The following is a 19,679-nucleotide window of genomic DNA, read 5'->3' as shown; positions in this document are numbered from 1 at the left end:
GTGTATTATGCTGTTGTTGGAGTATTCTATAAATGTTGAGTTAGTTGATAGTCATTTTCTGTCCATTTGTGCTATCAATTACCTGAGAGTGTTGAAATATCTAACTATAATTGATAAACTGCCTACAGCTATTTCATGTTTTTATTTCATGAATTTTGAAGCCCTGTTATAAATGTATTGGAGCTAGAAGATAACTGCTTTGCTGTTGGATGGTCTCTAGGGGCCATTCAACAGGGCCATTTCTACAGAGAAGAAATTTCCCATCTCTTGCTGGAGGGTGAGTCCCTGGTTGACAATGCACAGGGGTTGCGGAGGAGGGCAAGTGTGTATGGAATGAGGGGAATGTCCCGTATACGACTGGCCACTAATTTCACTGCTTTCCTTTCATGTCTCACTTCTGTCCTCCACAGTATTAAGCATTTCTGAGTCTGGAGCCAAGCTGGTTCCTTCTTGTCCTTAATGCAAGTAGTATAAATGGTCTCTGCTTCTGCTCTGATACAGTAGCTGTCCTCCTTCCATATTTCAAATTTTTATTGAGACCTCCTATTTACTGGTGGTTTTTCATTTGTTCTCTTCATTGCTGTGGTATTATAAATGTAAAAACTTTCTAGGATTTTAATGCTGTCCAGAGAGATGTTTAACAAAAGCACACTTTCTAGTCCTTTTCCCTTAAGCATTTTGCTTAGCTGACTAAACCCTGAATGATTTTCGTAGCCCCTGCCGATCAGTTGCCACACACTCCCTATGTCTTAGCTTTTCCCAGCTCTACCTCTTGAACCTACTTGTTGGTATCACTTGCTCTCAGGTACCAACTCAATGTCAGTTTTACTCTTGCAACTACTTCGGGCACGTTGCTTTGGACTTTTCCTGGTCCTCATTACCTACGGTTCAGCCTTGCCCTCCATGCTGTTATGTGCCTTTCTTTTCAATGAAAGTACAGTGAGAAAGGTCATGGAGCTGCAAAAGTGAACGTCCATATTTTATCCCCTAACTGGCTATCAGGGTGGGGGATGAGACAGGAAGAATTTAAAAGGTTATAATTTAGGAGTGTGACTACAAGGAGTGATCACATATTCACCAGTATTTTGACCTTAAGATCTTAAATGATCCACACAGAAAGTAAATAGCACCTACCGAATAGGTAAGAATTGTTTTTTTTCATGTTTTTTTACGGTACGCGGGCCTCTCACTGTTGTGGCCTCTCCCGTTGCGAAGCACAGGCTCCGGAAGCGCAGGCTCAGCGGCCATGGCTCACGGGCCCAGCCGCTCCGCGGCATGTGGGATCCCCCCGGATTGGGGCACGAACCCATGTCCCCTGCATTGGCAGGTGGACTCTCAACCACTGCGCCACCAGCCCGGTAAGAATTTTAAGAATTGTAACATCTTGTCTCAAGTACTCAACAAGTAATCTGTAACCTAGATTCTTTGCTGAGTTAGTGTTAGAATTATCAATTGAATACAATTATTGAATTTCCAAAGCTCTTTGTTCAAGTCAAGTACTGGTAAAGGATCAATCCTAGGGCAACCCTTGAATTCTGAAAAGGAACCATTTTGCAACATATCCTTTTTTTTTTCATGTTCACATCTCTGAAACTGGGGGGTGTGTGTCTTAAAAATTAACAAAGTGTTTTCTCTTGTCAATCCATTGGCATCTTTAAGATCTGATGAAATGTGACACATCCCCTGTTGTTCTTCCTGCATTTTCATGCAAAAGTCTCTTTTTCTAACTAATTTTTTCCCCCAGACTGCCTTACCACAATCAGTGAAATGCTTCCCAAGGACTCTGATCACACTTCAGTTGTATTAAGGAAGGTAATGCTTAAAAGAGAACAGTAAAAGCTAACCATAATTAAAAACATTGATAACTTAAGGTACGTATAAAAGGAGACTTGGAAAAACAGGCTAATTTATACACGTTTGAAACTTGGACTTCAAATCTACCCTCTGGTCTCAGTGCACATGGATTCTTGTGATCTTATTTGACTCCAAGTCCCAGATAGATTATATACATCAGCCAATTAGAAGACATATATGATAAACGAGTCAAATCCAGAACAGATGCTCAGATATAATCTTATGAGGGCAGGAGAAACTGGGAGGCATTCATCATTCTAGAGGTCACTGAAGCAGAATCACATCACTTGTGATGCCATCTTACGGTATCCAAACAAGTGAGTGTATTACAGAATGCCGAAGGGCAGATGCTGAGTCACCACCCTAACCATTCCATGTGGGCTGCTCTGAGTTGGAGTCAAATATTCTGGGACTATCTCTTGAAGGAAGGCAAGTCTCAATCTGTGGCCCTCCTCCATTCCTTCTTTGAGATTAACTACATTTCCCCTAAGTTAACATGTCACTTCCCTGTTATCTACGTCCAGTTAACTGCTTCAGGTTACCTTTGATCAGGGTAAACCAGTTACAACCCCACCTTCTCAAGGTAATAAATATTGCATCCATATCCCCCCCACCATTTTTCATGTATGGATATTAGTCATTGGTGGATAACTGAAATATAGGTGACTGGGCAGCCTCCTGAGCACTGCTTGGGGAATCATCAGTCATTGTTTAGAAAATCAGGGCTGCAATTAGGAGTTCATTGTATAGTAACTTCCACTCTATTTATGTATTTCCAATCACGTTTCTCTCAACTGTTGCACAAGCTTCTTGTTTTAGCTTAACCCTTTGCGGTGTCCTAGCTCCACACCCCAAATGAATTATTTGTGCATATTTTAAGCCTGGTCATCCCAAACATACTCTCCAAGCCTTCTCAGAGTTCCAAAGAGTAAATTTAATCAGAGAAGTGAGAAAATGCAGAAAGAAAGGAAAACAGTCAAGCAAGACAAAATAACAATAGTTTAGCCATTAAATAAAGTCAAGGACCTATAGTTCCTCCTGAAGGGCTATAGATAATATTCTGAGCAATGTCCTTTGAGCTGTTTTGCAGATACTGAATCTGCCACCAGGTGGAAGAAGTTAACTGTATGCTGCCCACAAGCAATTAGACCCCAGAAAGGATGGAAACAGAAGGCTGACAATGTTGACTCTCGATTAACTCACCACCAACCAATCAGAAGAATGTCCACGAGCTGATCATGCACCCCAGTCCCCCCTTCCTCACCCTTTTAAACTCTTTCCCTGAAAGCCATCAGGGAGTTTAGGCCTTTTGAGCACTAGCTGCTTGGACCCCTTGTTTGGTGCCCTGCAATAAATGGTGCACCTCCTTCACAACCCAGTGTAAGTAGATTGGCTTTATTGTGCATGGGCAAGCAGACCCAAGTCTGGTTCAATAATGATGCTGCAAATACAAATGACTTTTTGGGGGTATATGAAATATTAAAACAAGTTGAGTCTGAAGAGAAAAATATCAGAACTCCCTCTCCTGACTCCTTTGTTTGGTTCAGAACATGGACGGTGAAGAAATTTAAGGAAATAAGAGAGGTTCAGTGTTGAGAGACAAATTAAATACATTTAAATATATTTCAACTTCATTTAACATGTTTCAACATGGTGTAGGTACCCTACTTGGCTTTAATTTGGTGGGGGTGTCATCTGAGATGGCAAGACCTGGAAGCACCCCAACAGACTAGCTGCACCCAGGAAAAAGAACTACTTATGTTCTTGAGCAGTTGCCTTGTGGGGAGGAGGGGGAGGGGTCCCACATCCTGTAGTGTGTGGGGTGTACTGCACGAGTAGCTCTTCTCCACGTTCCTGTGAGGCCACAGGCTGTAGTACGTGTGTGCAATAACAGATTTCCATGCCCACTATACCTCCAACCACCCCCTCAACCTAAAACTAACATATTGTATAACCAGAATTTGGAGAGGGCTACTCAGGGCTGGAAGGAAATAGGAAAACACAAGGCACGTGATTTGAAGAGAAGCCAAAGTTCCAATTTCTCAGAGAATGTGAACAAAGGAAACATGTTCTGCTTGGAGAAATACAAGGTTCTTGCACTTAAAAATGCTGGGTAGGGTATGTAGTTCTAGTAACACTGACTGAACAGCACAGTATAGACATTTTCACTCTACCCATCTGAGGAACAAGGGCAATCAATTCACTGTGTAGCATAACAAAGTGCTTGGTAGTTAAATACTTTAAATGATTTTCCAGTGAGGGAAGTTATCTGAATAACTCTTACTATATCCTGAGAATATAAAACTAAGAGTGATGTTAAAAATATTTAAGTCTTCAGAGTACAAGCATGTGATTGAAGACCTCATTTAATGGGGATCTTTCCTGTGGACCCGCTGGTGGATGTGGAGGTTGGAGCTCTGGCTGAAGCCCTTCCCACACTTGCTGCACTCGTAGGGCTTCTCTCCAGTGTGGACTCTCTGGTGGATGAGGAGTTTGGAGCTCTGGCTGAATCCCTTCCCGCACTTGCCGCAGTGATAGGGCTTCTCCCCAGTGTGGACTCTGAGGTGGATGCGGAGGTCTGAGCTCTGGCTGAAGCCCTTCCCACACTCATAGCACTGGTAAGGCTTCTCCCCCGTGTGTGAGCATCGGTGGATGTGAAGGTTTGAACTCTGACTGAAGCCCTTCCCACACTCTCCACACTTGTAGGGCCTCTCCCCCGTATGGATGCGCTGGTGGATGTGCAGGTTGGAGCGCTGACTGAAGCTCATACCACACTCCCCGCACTCATAGGGCTTCTCTCCAGTGTGCACTCGCTGGTGGATATGCAGTTTGGAGCTCTGAGTAAAGCCCTTCCCGCACTTGTCACATTTGTAAGGCTTCTCGCCTGTGTGGACTGAGTGATGAATGAGCAGACTTGAACTCCTCGTGAAGCCCTTCCCACACTTGTCGCACTTATAAGGCTTCTCATCTGCATGGACTTCGCGGTGGATAAGGAGACTTGAGCTTCTCGTGAAGCCCTTCCCGCACTGATCACATCTGTAGGGCTTTTCTTCTGTGTGGTCCCTCTGATGAAGGACTAGCTCTGAGCGCTCACTGAAGTCCCTACCACACTGACTACATCTGTATAGTTTCTCAGCAGTGTGGATTTTCTCACCTGGGTGACCACCTGGGCTGGTGGTACGTATTTTCCCACAGTCATAATGGGTGCAGGGCTTCACCTCTGCATGAGCTCTCTGATGACTACAACTGATCACCCATGACTTCCAACCACAAATGTCCTTGTGTTTACAGTCAAAGGGATCCAAGGATTCTTTCGACTGGCCAATCTGGCATATTGTCTCACCTCTGAATGAGGGCGAGACCACTTCTTTTACATCAGACACAAGTTTATTTTGAAGGTTCTCTGAACAATGGTCGATGGGAGGACTTTTGCTCTCTGAGATTTTCCTCTCAGTGCTTTCTTCAGTTAGAAACAGACTTTTGCTTTCCTGAGGATCTTGGGGCTCATTCTTACAGAAGGTCACTGAGTCCTGTGTGGCCATTTGGCTTGGGACTTTCAAAGACAAATATTCTTCACTTTCCATGTTTTTTAAATCATCACTCTGAAGAGTCACCAAACTGCTTTTGTTTTTGGAAATATGAGAAGATGCTTCTCCCCACTTTTGACAAGGGGGAACATCTAGTTCAGGGTTCCTGTACACTGAAGATTCACAATTTAATCCTGACTCCCAGTTATTGTACTGGACATCTCTTCCAATATTTGCCAGGAGGAAAGCTATTCAGGTAAGAGATAACCTAAGTCCTTTCTGTTGATTCTCCACAGAATTTTCATTCAAGTCTCCTAGGGAACAAAGAGAATTCAATGATAACAGACAAAGGGTAGATTTCAAGATTTCAGAACTGCAGTGCCTAAGGTAGCTAGCAAAAAGTTCAGTCTTGTCCGTATAGTCATGTCCTTTGGGTTAATGTCAGGATGGGAGAGGGCATGGGTACACAAGACAGAAATCTTGTCTCTGCTTTTAAGTAAAGCCAATAAAAGTATTCATATCCCAGCCCTGCAGATGGCTATGGATCCCACATCCTTGCCACATTTCATTTCACTTTACTTCATTTTATTTTAATTAAATTTGCATTTAATTGGTAATCTAATAGGTGCTGGGGATACAAAGAAGAAAATAGAAATCCTTTTGCTTGACACACTAGAGTCTACTGGGAAGAAGGACAAATAGGTCAACAATAATACCATGTAAGTGCTACCATAGATGCGTGCGCAGCCAGTCACGGGAGCACAGAGTAGGGGCATTCAGCTCAAACCTTGGGGAAGATTTCTGGGAGCAAATGTAAGGAAAAAAATAAAGTGAAATGTGGAGAGAAAATATGACATGTTCAGAGGGCTTGGTGTGTACTCAGAGACTCCTCCGAGATGTAAAGCTATTAAAGGATTACAACTGGGAATGAAACTGACTTTGATTATAAACACCATCAAAAATGAGCAAGACTTTAAGGCAGAGAGAGAGAGAGCGCTGCTGCAGTGAATCAGAATAAAAGTGGTAAGGAGGATAGTTACAGAGAGAAAGGGAGAGATTCATTCTAAATCACATGATGACTGATTAAACTCAAAAGGGAAAGGAGGCACCAAGCATGATCCTCAAGTTCCTTGAGTGACTTAGGTATGGGGGTACTATACCATAACATAGGGAATCAATCTCCAAGGCTGGAGTGGGGAAGGGTGACAGATAACAAACTCAGAATCTGACTTGTTTAATTTGTGGTGTTGGTGGAACATTCTTGCACTGTTCAGTAAGCAGTGAGATACATGGGTCTGGAACTCCTGGGAGAGAACTGTGCTAGGAATACAGATTTTAGACTTACTGTAGATGGTCCCTGACTTACGATGGCTTGACTTACGATTTTTCGACTTTATGGTGGTGTGAAAGCGATGTGCATTTAGTAGAAACAGTACTTTGAATTTTGATCTTTTCCTGGGCTAGCAATATGCTGGACAATACTCTCTCATGATGCTGGGCAATGGCAGCAGCCACAGCTCCAAGCAATATGCCTATAACCATTCTGTTTTTCATTTTCAGTATAGTATGCAATAAACTTCAGGAGATATTCAACACTATTATAAAATAGGCTTTGTGTTAGATGATCCTGCCCAACTGTAGGCTAATTTAAGTGTTCTGAGCATGATTAAGGTAGGTTACGCTAAGCTATGGTGTTTGGTAGATTAGGTGTATTAAATGCATTTTTGACTTAACACTATTTGCAATTTACAATGGGATTATGGGAATGTAACCCCATTGTAAGTCAAGGAAGATCTGTGGTATGTATGTTAGTCAAAACAATTAGCGTGAAGATCCTCATATTACACTGAAATGACAAAAAAACAAAACCAAAACCACAGTAGTCTTGGAAAAAAAAGAAAGGTTGTTATCACTAGAATGCTGGGGAACTCCTAGTGATAAAGAGCAGATGGATGAGGTCTAATGGAGAAAGTAGGAAAAAAACAAATGCACAGCTCAAATTATGTACAGAAAAAGCCTCCTAAAGAAGTAGAAGAAATTCTCAAGAAGTCCTAGAAATTCCAAGCTCAGAATCAACAATTATGAAGTAAGAGAGGTTTATTCTGGAAAGAGGTTTATCAAATCATGTTAAGCATTTCTAATGGCTCAACTAGTTGCTGCAGCACCACTCTCCCAATGACCCTCTTCCCCACAAAAAATGAAATACTGGGAGGCTAAAGGTAGCGGCCTCGTATAAAGCTTCAAAAACAAAATAAATTGTCCGCCAAACAAGGACTCCTAATAGTATTATTTGGGCTGAAGAGGGAAGCAGAAGCTGAGGTAATGCCAAACCTGTAAAATGACAGGATTGAGGTACAAAAAGAAACAACTGACTCCACATGTACCCAGGATAAAGCCTCAAGAAAAGCTGTGAAGTGGAATTTCCGACAAGGAGGATACCCCAGAGCTGGAGACTGAAGCAGGGCATGTCCCAGATAACTTACTGGCCTGAACAGGTAACCTCAAAAAAAAAGGGTCTACGTCACTCACCATCTGGATTCTTATTAGATCCATCCCAAGCCCAGTCAGCAGAGGTGTCCCCTGTAAGTAGAACACGCATGCACCAAAAAGGGTTGAGCATCAGCTGAGGATGTACACTCCAGTATCATACTGCGAACATAAGACTTTTTGGTGGGGGGGAAGACAATTGAGAAAACATAAGGAGACAAAAAAAAATGTAGAAAACTAACATCAATAGAGACACAAACTCAACAAACAGAGGAAATAGAATTTAAAAGGTTCATAATTAAAATCCCAGAGAAATCTGAGGGGATATCACATCTAAAAAAAAAATGGGACAATCGGGCTTCCCTGGTGGCGCAGTGGTTGAGAGTCCGCCTGCCGATGCAGGGGACACGGGTTCGTGCCCCGGTCTGGGAATGCTGCAGAGCTGCTGGGCCCGTGGGCCACGGCTGCTGAGCCTGCGTGTCTGGAGCCTGTGCTCCACAACGGGAGAGGCCACAACAGTGAGAGGCCCGCATACCGCAAAAAAACAAACAAACAAAAAAAAAACGGGACAATCTAATAATAAAATATAAACACACTGCTATGAAGAATAATCAGAATTCTTCTAAATTAATGAAAGGATTGAAAAAGATGATAATCATAATATTTAAGATCTACTATGCTCATTTGAAGCACTCAGATACTGGTCGCATGATCTTATGTGAGAGGAACTATTAGGACACCCATTCTACACCAGAAGAAACCAAGGTTGAAATGATCAAGTAACTTGTGTCATAGCTACCAGGTGTCAGGCAGTCTGATTCTAAGGCCTGCAATCTAGATGGGCTGAAGAGCAAAACGAACATCTGGCTAAGGTGGAAGATTGAGGGGTACTCCTGGAATGAAGAGTAAAGGGTAGACAGATGCAAAGATAAAAGTTAAAAGCCCATCTTGTAGGAGTTCGATGAATATAGTGGAGGTAGAATGAAGGGAAAGAAATGATCAAAGAACTAACAGGAAAAAAATGTTTTCTAGAATTCAAGATTCAGAGGTCACTAAATGTGAAACCTCAGGACGTCAAGGAAAAAACCCCCAAACAAACCGAGAAAATGCTAAAAGCATCCAGACAGAAAAGCCAGGTTATGTGCAAATATAAATGAGAATTATATTGACAATGAACTACTAAACAGCAATACTGTATACCTCAAGTCAACTGAGCAATATCTTCTAATTTTGGAGGTAAAGTGATTGTGAAGTTAGCATTCCATTCTATACCCAGCCAATCAAACATTTCAGTGGGAGGAACAGACACTTTGTCAGATAAGAAAGGATTTAAACAATTACTGAAACAATTATTCAGCAATGTACTGTAGCAAAAAATTTTTAAATTACTTTAAGAATAAGATGATATACAATAAATAGCAGTGAGCAAAGAAGTCAAGAAAACAGACAAGCTGAATCAATCGTTGATATATAAAAGAAAACAATACTTAACCAAATCAACCAAAACTCTGTAAAACAGAATGGAAAGGAAAAAAACCCAAATAAAATATATTTTAAAAAGCAAGTATTAGTTTTAGGAAAGGGAAAAAACAAAAAAAAGGAACTGTAATCATATTATACTATTTGACTCTGCAGGAACAAGAATTATGAAGTCAAAGCAACTAAGCATTGATCCCTGATGCGACTGACAAATTGTTAGAAAGATGGGCATGTTGGGAGAAATAATGTAAAAGAGCTAAATCTTCATCTATGACATAAAGAAGTCAATACAAAATATCAAATATTGATAAACTGAAAAAAATTGCAGTATACCATAATATAATAAATTCAAATTAAAACTATAATGAGGTGCCATTTTCTACCCGTTAACACTGGAAAAAACCCAAAGCATGGTGACACAGCTTGTAAGTGTAAATTGGTATCACCCTCCCCCCCAGAAGGACATTTTAACAATTATGTATCAAAGTCACAAATGCATGCACTCAGCAGTCCAGCTTGGGGGTTTTATTCTTCAGATTTCCTGGCACAGTTGTGAAGTGATACTTGCTCAAGATTTAGTCACTGCAGACAGTTTGTGACAGCAAATGACCAGAACCTGGGTAGAGTGGAGTCAGGGACATGAAAGAAAGTTTTCACTGTGCACCTTTTAATTTGTTTTTATTTTTATAGTATAACTTTAATAATTTAAAAACATTTAGTACATTTGCAAATCTTTTCTTTGCTACTCATGTATAATTTGTTTTCTACCCTTCTCCAGCTTGTCCAAAATCCTCAGTGTACATTTTTTCCCGGCTTTTTTAGGCATAACTGCGAGTAACATTGTGCAATTTTAATGCTTCTTTTCTTAACCATGTGAGTGCATTTATTCTTTAAAAAAAGGAAAATAAGTAGCTGCATGAGCATATTTGTAAATATGAAGGCAAACACCATAAAGAACAAGTGAAAGGATTCAAACTGAGTGCTTTGAGAAGCCACTCTGTGGCATGAAGAGCAGCAGAGCAGGGAGACTGGTTTGTATTATAAGCCTTTCAATAGGATTTGTTTTACCTAGGTGAATGTACTTTTTGTGCACAGTTTGCAAAGTTTAAAAGTAGTGGCAAAAAGAAAAAGGAAAAAAATAACACTGAGAAAAGCTGTGCAGTTTGGAGCAGTTAAATCAGGGAGTGGGCTGAAGTTATTAAAGGCCAAAGGACACTGCTTCAATATCCCTGCTGTACAATACTTGGGAACGGCTGCAGAAATGACAGGTCTATGAAAATCAGTGGAGGAGGAACTGTATTAATGGTAGGTTTTATAAGCAGTAGTGAAATCTTGTGATAACTGTTTTTTAAAATATTTAAATATTATCAAGAATGAGTATGTAATAGTAGAAGACAATGCGGATGTAATGAGAAAAGGGGTCCTTTTACAGGGAGTTAATATGATGTAACAAAGATCTCTAAGACATGATGTGAAACACCCAGTTGAAAAATACATACAGTATAACCTCATAAAATTTTAACACGTATTTGTAAAATGCATACATGGAGAACACAGAAAAAGTGGATACACAAGCTATTATTAGTGACTTTACTTCATAATCTTCATCTGTGTTCTTTGAATTTTGTGATTTTTATATCTTACTTGCATAAAAAAATGTTGGAAAACTATGTTCAATTTTATATCAAAGAAAAAGGAAAACCTAGAGCAGAGCTTGAAACTGTAAGCATAGATCCTACTTCACTTTTGCCTCTCTGCAAACCAGTCTATAAAGCAGTCCCAGTGATCCTGGGTAAATCAGTTCATACCATTTCATTGTTCTAATGGCTCCTCACTGAACTCAACACAAATTCACATTTTTTACCCATGCCTTTAATGCCATGAATGAGCCAGGCCACACTCTATTCTTCCCAGATGCTCCCTGTATTCTAGCCACACTCCTCCTTTTAGGTCTTCGGGTCTTCCCTCACACTATTCTCTTGCCTGGAATATTCTTCCCCTACCCAGTCACCTGTTTAATGCCCATTAATCCTTTGGAACTCAGTTTAAGTATCACTTCAGAAGCTTTCCTTGAAACTCTCAACAATACATACTTCACCCTTGTCCCATCCCATGCCTTCATTCTCTCAGAGCATAATTCTCTGTGCTTCATAGGACTTACTGAATTTATTTATAGTAACATACTGTGTTTACCATAATGTCTCTTTTACAAGACTGTAAGACATATTTCTTTGCTGCTAAACTCTACAGCAGTCAATTTTTAAATCTTGGCTATGTACATATAGCAGCATAAGTATTAGATACGTTGCTTTCCCTCCAGAAACCTGGCTGGAAACAAGAAAATAAATCAGACTTGCAGATCCAATGGTTAAAATAAAAGCATATAAAATAATATGTAATCAGGTCTGAGCCTGTGTGAGATATAAATTGAAAGTTCTGAGAAAAGAAGGAGGTCGAAAGGGAGGGGTAGTCAAAGATTTCACACAGGTAATGGAGTTCAAATAAAATCTTAACAGACAAAAGTAACCAGAAACCAGAGCACGGTAATCAAAGGTCCCAGAACAAGGAAGCATAGAGGACCTCAGGGAAACAGGCTTAGCTGGAAAGGAGGGTGACATTGGGGCAGCAGAGAATAATGCTCTATAGGTAAAAGTAGGGCATGAAGGGCTTTGAAAGCCAGGTGGGGAGTTTAGAGGCTTTACACCAGGAACTAAAGGTAATGGGCATGGAGAATTCTCCATTATATAATGATCTTCAACTTGCTCCAACTGAGAGAGCACATCTGAGAAACACACAGGGATTGGGTGACTGTGTGGGGAAAAAAAAAAAAATTCAGTCCCAAACTCTGGCTTATAAGTGATGGACCAGGTATGGTTTCTTGGACAACTCAGTAAGGTTACCATTCTCCAATTCTTACCAAGTAAAGTTCTTTAGCTGCTTAGAATAATCAGAAACATCCTTTTCTGCCAAAAAGAAATTAGGAAACTGATTCCTGAATTACAGCTCCCGGGGCCCAAGCCCAAATGATATTTAAAATTGAAGAAACAGAGACTGCAGTGCACTGGTGTCCAGGTTCATGTTCTTACTCACTGAGACCAAGTGACTGTAGTCTTCCAGCATCACAGCTGTGTGCAGCTTCCTCTGAGCAGGGTCCAGCAACCCCACTCCTCCTCGGTGAAATCCACAGAGACATCCTTGAAGGTTACTGGTTCCTAAAAGATTAAGCACATTCCTCCTCAACTGACAACCATCTGCACAAATGCCCCAGAAGGAAGGTGAGGTTGGGAGCACTGGAAGAGGGGAGAAGGGTACAGAGGAAGTGTGCAGTTCAAGGATCGGGGTGATGCAAGTTTGGATGGAAAACCTTTCCTTTCTCATCTCCTTTGCTACTTCCTTCCCAATACTTCCCCTCCTGCCCACAACTCACCCAAGCTCAAGCTATCCAACTACTGAATCTCTCCTTATCAGTGTCATATCATGGTCACTGCTGAGTTGTCCTTTCCGCCCCATTCCTACTGTTATCCTGACAACCTCAACACTCATGAGAACAAATTACCCAACAGCTAACCTCACATTTCTTAATCTCTCTCTCTCTCTTTTTTTTTTGGCTGCGTTGGGTCTTCGTTGCTGCAGGCAGGCTTTCTCTAGTTGCTACGAGCGGGGGCTACTCTTCATTGCAGTGTGCGGGCTTCTCATTGTGGTGGCTTCTCTTGTTGCAGAGCATGGGCTCTAGGCACGCAGGCTTCAATAGTTGTGGCTCACAGGCTCTAGAGCGCAGGCTCAGTGGCCATGGCTCACGGGCCCAGCTGCTCCGTGGCATGTGGGATCTTCCCGGACCAGGGCTCGAACCCATGTGCCCTGCATCGGCAGGCGGATTCTTAACCATGGCGCCACCAGGGAAGTCCCTCTTAATCTCTTTAATGCCAATGATCTCTGCCTCAACAACCATAATTAGGGCCATTTCACTATTTGGACCACTGTTCTTTTGAAATATTAATATCTCAAAATTCACACCTTAAAAACATCTTCCTATTTTTTCTCCTCTTCCTCCTCCACGACATCTGCTTTATCAAGATCACCATCCTTTGATCCTTCCTCTTTTTTCCTCTCAGCCAAAGTACACTTCTGATCTCAATTTTTTCCCTAGTCATATAAATCATATGTCCTTTCTTCTTCTAAACTAAGTAGTTGACCATTCCTGGAAGAAATAAAAATAGCACATTTACACACAACCAAAAAATATTCTCCTTAGGTATTCCCACATACCTCTAGCCCTAACCTTTCTCCTCAACTCTAGGCTCCAATTTCCGACCTACATCTACACTTGGATGGCTAAAAGACACTAAGACTCACCAAGCCCCAAACAGAATTCTTGCTCCCAACAATCTCCATCAGTATCTGGTCTTCCCTTGTTGTCCCCATTTTAGTAAAGAGCCACACGACGCACCCAATTGCTCAAGCCAAAATCCTGGAAGTCATTTTGATTCTCTTCTCACTTCCTCATATTTTATCCATCACCAAGTCCTCTCAACTCTGCCTCTGAAACATATCTGAAGCTACCCATTTCTTTTCACCTTGCACTGTTATCATTACAAGTCCCAGCCTTCATTAACTCTCCACCTGCACTAACCTCCTAAATTTGTATCTCTTGCTCCCCCACGTGACGGATTTTCCACACAGCAGCCTGGGTGATCTTTCAAAACACATACCACTCAAGGCATGAAACTCCCCAAAGGCGTTTCCATGGACACCGAGTAAAATCCAGGCTCTTCATCTTGGCCTGCAAGGCCTTGCAGACTGGGGTCCTGTCAATTCTCCAATCTCAGCCTGAGTCCCTCCTCCCTCACAAGTCACCTGGCCCCTGTGACCACATCAAACTCATCCCACTTATGGCCTTTGCACTGGCTATCCCCTCTGCCCAGAATGTTCTTTCTCTACATCATTCAGATCTCAGTCGAACCGCTGCCACCTCAGAGAAGCATTTCCTTGACTGATTAATCCATGGGAGCATCCAGTAACCATCACTTCTCCCTGTTTTATTATCTTTGTACTTATGCCTTATCTCATTTTCTAATCTATACATTTTCCTTCTTGTTTACAGTCTGTCTCTCCCTACTAAGTTCCCCAAGAACAGAGGCTGCCTGATTTGTTCATGGCTGCATCCCCAAGGCCTCAAGCAGGGCCTGGCATGTAAAAAGAGTCCAAGTACTTATTTAGTTAACCTCACAGTGAGTCTGGTTCCCTCCAAGGTTCTATTGATGGAGCAACACTTCTTGAACTACCTCTGGTGAAGGACCAGTTTCTTTTAAGATTTTTCTAACATGTCACAGACATATTTTTTTAAAATACATTTTCTAAAAAGTTACTAGAAAATAAGAATGCAGACACATAAAATACCAATGCCAATTTTTAAAATTAGATTCAACAGATATAAAATTTAAAAAAACTCTCAATTTCTGTCCTTATATCTTTTTTTTTTTTTTTGCGGTATGTGGGCCTCTCACTGTTGTGGCCTCTCCCGTTGCGGAGCACAGGCTCCGGACGCGCAAGCTCAGCGGCCATGGCTCACGGGCCCAGCCGCTCTGTGGCATGTGGGATCTTCCCGGACTGGGGCACGAACCCATGTCACCTGCATCGGCAGGCGGACTCTCAACCACTGTGCCACCAGGGAAGCCCTGTCCTTGTATATTTATAGACTGGTAACAAGCAGTTTGTTGGCTGGCACCAGTCTGCAGGCCACACTCTGAAAAGCAGAGGATGGAATATACACAAAACAACTGAGAGCCAGTGAAGCCGAAAGCAGCGGTTCAACTTGGGGCCAGGGGAGTACCCAATAACCTTCAGAAGTGCTGACACCATAAGCCTCAGCCTGAAGGGGCACCACCCACACCCTCCTCAGGAAACTGAGGACAACCAGGTCCCCCGGCAGGAGCGACTCTACCCCACTAGTCAACAAAGGAGAAGCAGCTGTTTCCTCCCAGGCTCTCCTCTAAAGGTCACAGTCTCCACTGTGTCTGAGGAAGAGGGATGAGGTTGGACTAGAGAAGGCTGCAAGGCCCTGTGCAAAGGTGGGACAAAGAAGCAGCAGAAGCAGAGGCTGTAGCCTTAAAGGCGTAAACACACCTGTTAGGAAAACACGGCTGGGGAGTATCAGTAGATTAGCTACTCCTCTTTTGGACTTTTTCTTTTCAGAGACAACAGGTTTCTTTCTGTCCGTGGCTAACCTCTCCTTGCACATTCTAGATGGAATCCTTCCTTCCCTTCTGAGATTCAAGTCCATCAATGATCTTCCTCCTATATTTTAATCCATCTTCCACCTTGTCATCTGAGATGTCTAAGACTCCTTTCCTACCTTGACCATAATCAAACCACTTCTTGTCAATTCTATCTCCTAAATCTCCCTCCAGCATGTTACTTCTTCTTATCTCTGCTCCTACTATTCTAGGAAAGGCCCTCATTTCTTAGCTAGGCCACAATAACTCTTTACCAAATCTTCAAAATACAAGTTTTGTCATGTTTCAATCCAAGGATCGGACAGTCAAGAGTTATTAATTTTTTAAGATCCCACAGATAAAGTGGTAGGGAGAATTCCATGTTGAAAACAGAAAGGATATGTTGATGGACTACCAACTTTGTAGTAGGCTGAAAATTCCAAGATGAGAAATGGTATGACAGTGGACCAAATTAGAGGACTCAGTGTGTCAGGGGAAAGGAAAAAGAGGAAACAGTGGTCTCGCTAAAGCAAGACAAAGTTGGAAATGAAAGAATCTGAATAATGAATAATCTCCCCAGGTACCAGTGGAGCTATTCAGTCACCCCAAGGTGGAACTTGTGCTTCCTGTGGGAGAATGGACTCAGTATCCTGAGGGCCAACCAAAGTATAAGGCTACAGGATAGTAGTTTCTGTACTAATGTAAATGTCAAACTCCTCGAAACTACATGTATCACATAGCTTAGCACTTCCTTTCCAGAGCCCACCCCTGCTAGATCCAACAATTTACTTAGGGGCAGGAAACAGTGATCCAGAAGGCAGTGATGGGCAGGAGCTGTCATCACCCTGGATTACCTGTAGTCATCCGAATGTCATGCTCTAGTCTAGAAGAGCCCTTTACATGTTGCTCCTGCCCTGACTTATATTTCTCCCATCGTCCCATCCATTTCAGTTTCAGGACAATCAACAACCTCCTTTCTGAAGCATAAGGATATGTTAAATTTCTCCTTCTCAAAGATCTCACAGTATCTTGCATATACCTCTACTATAGCTATTAAATTTGTCTCCCAAATTGGCTATAAGATTCTCAGGGATAGAGGCAACACTCAACTAATCTTTAAATCCTCAGCAACTAGCACAACTGACTCAAAATCTAAATGGTAAATATTTATAAATTCACATTCAATTTAAATCATGAAATAAAACTTGAGATCATCAAACTCAGCACTCTCATTTTAAAGATGAGAAAACTAAGGTTCATAACTGTAAAGCGACTTATCCAAGGTCACAGAGGGAGAGGGGGGTTAAATGGGAGTCCTGCCTTTCAGCACTCAAAGACAACTCCTGGTACACAGAAAACAGTAAGTACTGGTGGAAATGAAGTCCTTTCTTTAAATTCAAAAAATTATTAACATATGCCAGAATCTCAAAATTTCACTATACTAGCAATCCCCAACTTCATCACCGTGAATAATCTTCATTAGGGAAGAGAAAGAAGAGAAGGAAAATAAAAAGAGCACAGGGTTTTACTTATGTCAATCTTTGCTGACGTTCTCAATTATTTTCAAGGCACAGAGATGTCATGCTTTCAGTACCTTGAAGCAGCTTACTGTCCTCTAAACAAACCAATTTTTATAAGAGCTCATGCTGTTTTCCTATGGATGTGAGGATTGTTTTTGCCAAGCATGTAGAGAAGTATTTCACAATAAATGCAATAAATCTTTGGATGTACAAAAGGTCAAAGGGATAAAAAAGTGAAATTCTCCTTTTAGTATGTCTAGGGGAATGGTGCCTAGGAACCTTTAATTCTTAAAAGAACACCACAGATAATTCTGATGCACAGCCTGGTTGAGGAGCATTTCTGGGAGTGATATGGTAATTACGGTGTTGTTATGTAACAAATTTTCTCATGTCTGTAACTCATTCAGGTTTAATAAATGATTATTGGTAATGTGCATACCTTTTTTCATATACATCACCTGCTCATGAAGAAAAGCACCGTAGTTTTTTTGTTTTTTTTTTATCGGTACGCGAGCCTCTCACTGTTGTGGCCTCTCCCGTTGCGGAGCACAGGCTCCGGACACACAGGCTCCGCGGCATGTGGGATCTTCCTGGACCGGGGCACGAACCCGTGTCCCCTGCACTGGCAGGCGGACTCTCAACCACTGCGCCACCAGGGAAGCCCAGCACTGTAGTTTATAATTCTATTTGTTTTCCTGAGACCACTTGGCACTGGACTGAGCATGTAACAGCTTTGAATGACTTTCAATGTGCGTGAAATGCCTGGCAGGAAAAGACATGCTTTGAGAGACAGGACCAGACAAAGATGCTGTGTGGAGTCTTTCAATAAAAGAGCATAGCCCAGTGCTCTGGGGAGTGGGCCAAATTCATGGAAGCAGAGTGGTACACTGAAAACTGAGGTGGAATTTAAAGTCAGCAGATTATCTGTGCAGACTCTAGTGACATCATTTGATAGATATATGCTCTTAGTATCTTAATGTTCCTACACCCATATTTATAAAATAATGTATGTCTCACGCTGAAGTCGGACAATAAATAAAAAAACCACACAACCAAGACAGGACCTGACACCAGATACGCACTCAATTAATGCTGATGTCCTTCCCAAGAAAGAAAGGTTATTTACATTCTCAGAAAAGAGAAACCCCAACTCACCTGGAACTTGGTCATTTCCTCCTCTCAAGAAGGATAGATTCCTGGAAAAGTAGAGTTAGAGAAAGCGAAAAAACCATGAAAATCAAGTCCACCTTGCAGGACATAGACTAAGCAGTCCAGCAAGATTGTAGGAAAAAAGTTAATCAGCTCCTGCTACCTTCACACACCCTCTCCTGGGGTGCCCTTCCTGTCTTTCCAAGCTGCACCTCCCTCGCATCTCTCCACTAGGCTTGGGACCAAACAGGCCAAGCCTCCCCCGCAAACCCATGAGGGTAAGAAACTCCCACTGGCCCCAGCAGCTCTAAGATGTGCCCGTTTCCCCAGGCTTTGCGATTTTTGCCCTAACGCTCTAGTTAGAGCAGTAGGAGCTCTCCGGTAGGATGTGTCTGTCGCCTCTCGGCAGAGATTTCGGCTGCCCGAGACGCCTGAAGGCCTGACTCGTTTCTGGGGTGCGGGGGCTCTGACGCAATCTCTTTTCAGCGAGGACAGGCCTGTGGGGACGGAAACTTCGGTCTCTCACAGGAGCCCCTCTCGGTCCCCTAACGTCCACCGAAATCCTCCTTCGAATAAGGCCAATCACCGGCGCGGAAAAGGCCGGTGCGGCCAACTGCGAGGCTCCCAGGCCGGCCAAGGCCGGAGCTCAGGCAGGCGAGAGGAGGGCCTCTCGGAGCCGCGGCCGGTTTAGCGCTAGGGGCCGCCTGGTCTCAGGTGACCGCGGCCAGAACCGGCGAACGCAGCGGCTGCCGCGGCGAGCGGACACACGTGCGGCCCGTGCTCGCACCTCCGCCAAGATGCGCGCCCTCCCCCGGCCGCCCGCCAGGCTTCCGGGCTCCTTTGGCCCAGCGCCTCCCCCGCGGCACTCCCACAACTCGACAGCCAGACGCTTCTCTGCAGGCCGCGCGGATTGCGCGAGCGGCCATACCGCCCTCACCTCCCACGTGGAATCCGACACCTGGAAGCACAGGATTCGCTATACGGCCCCGCTCCGTCGCCTACAGCCCCGAACTACAAGTCCCAGAAAGCAGCGGGTGGGCCGCGCCCACTTCCGGCGTTGACCCTGAGGCTTCGCGAGGCGCTGAGCCCAAGGGTAGGGTTCCGTCCAACGCCGAGTGCTTTTCTCAGTTTGTGAGGCCTGCGACTAGGTCCTTCAGGTTGTTCTCCTGGTTTTTATTGCAAACGCGTAAGAATTATATTAGAAATGCCCATTAAAATGTTTTTCGTTTTGGTAAAGTGCTCCTGGGGGAAAAGAACGTAAATATCACGCGTAATTTCGCATTACCTTAAAAAATATTTTGGAGTGAGTGTCCCCTTCTCACCTCTGAAGTTCATTTCGCAAACATTATTTGAGGTCCTGCTATGTTCCAAGAACTGTTCAAGACACTTAAAAAAAAAATCACTGTGGATGTTAAATTCTAGTGGCATTTCCCACTAGATCAATACGTAAT

The 19,679-nt window shown here is 42.9% G+C and overlaps 1 protein-coding gene across 1 annotated transcript; it reads right to left on the bottom strand.

Annotated features, from left to right (window-relative positions):
- Positions 1–2,767: 2,767 nt before the first annotated feature.
- Positions 2,768–19,149, bottom strand: ZNF239 (zinc finger protein 239). The gene is given in 6 exon segments (XM_027111856.1): positions 2,768–5,560; positions 5,563–5,695; positions 12,434–12,559; positions 13,362–13,545; positions 17,519–17,841; positions 18,235–19,149. Coding segments are annotated over 2 exon segments (1,380 nt in total). The 5' UTR covers positions 5,603–5,695; positions 12,434–12,559; positions 13,362–13,545; positions 17,519–17,841; positions 18,235–19,149; the 3' UTR covers positions 2,768–4,220.
- Between the last annotated feature and the right edge of the window lie 530 nt (positions 19,150–19,679).

This window comes from Aethalodelphis obliquidens, unplaced genomic scaffold, assembly GCF_003676395.1.
Source record: "Aethalodelphis obliquidens isolate GAN/ISIS:26980383/991018 unplaced genomic scaffold, ASM367639v1 scaffold11, whole genome shotgun sequence".
Lineage (NCBI taxonomy): Eukaryota > Metazoa > Chordata > Mammalia > Artiodactyla > Delphinidae > Aethalodelphis > Aethalodelphis obliquidens.
Note: the sequence above shows the minus strand (reverse complement) of the source record. Positions and strands in the feature narration are given on the sequence as shown.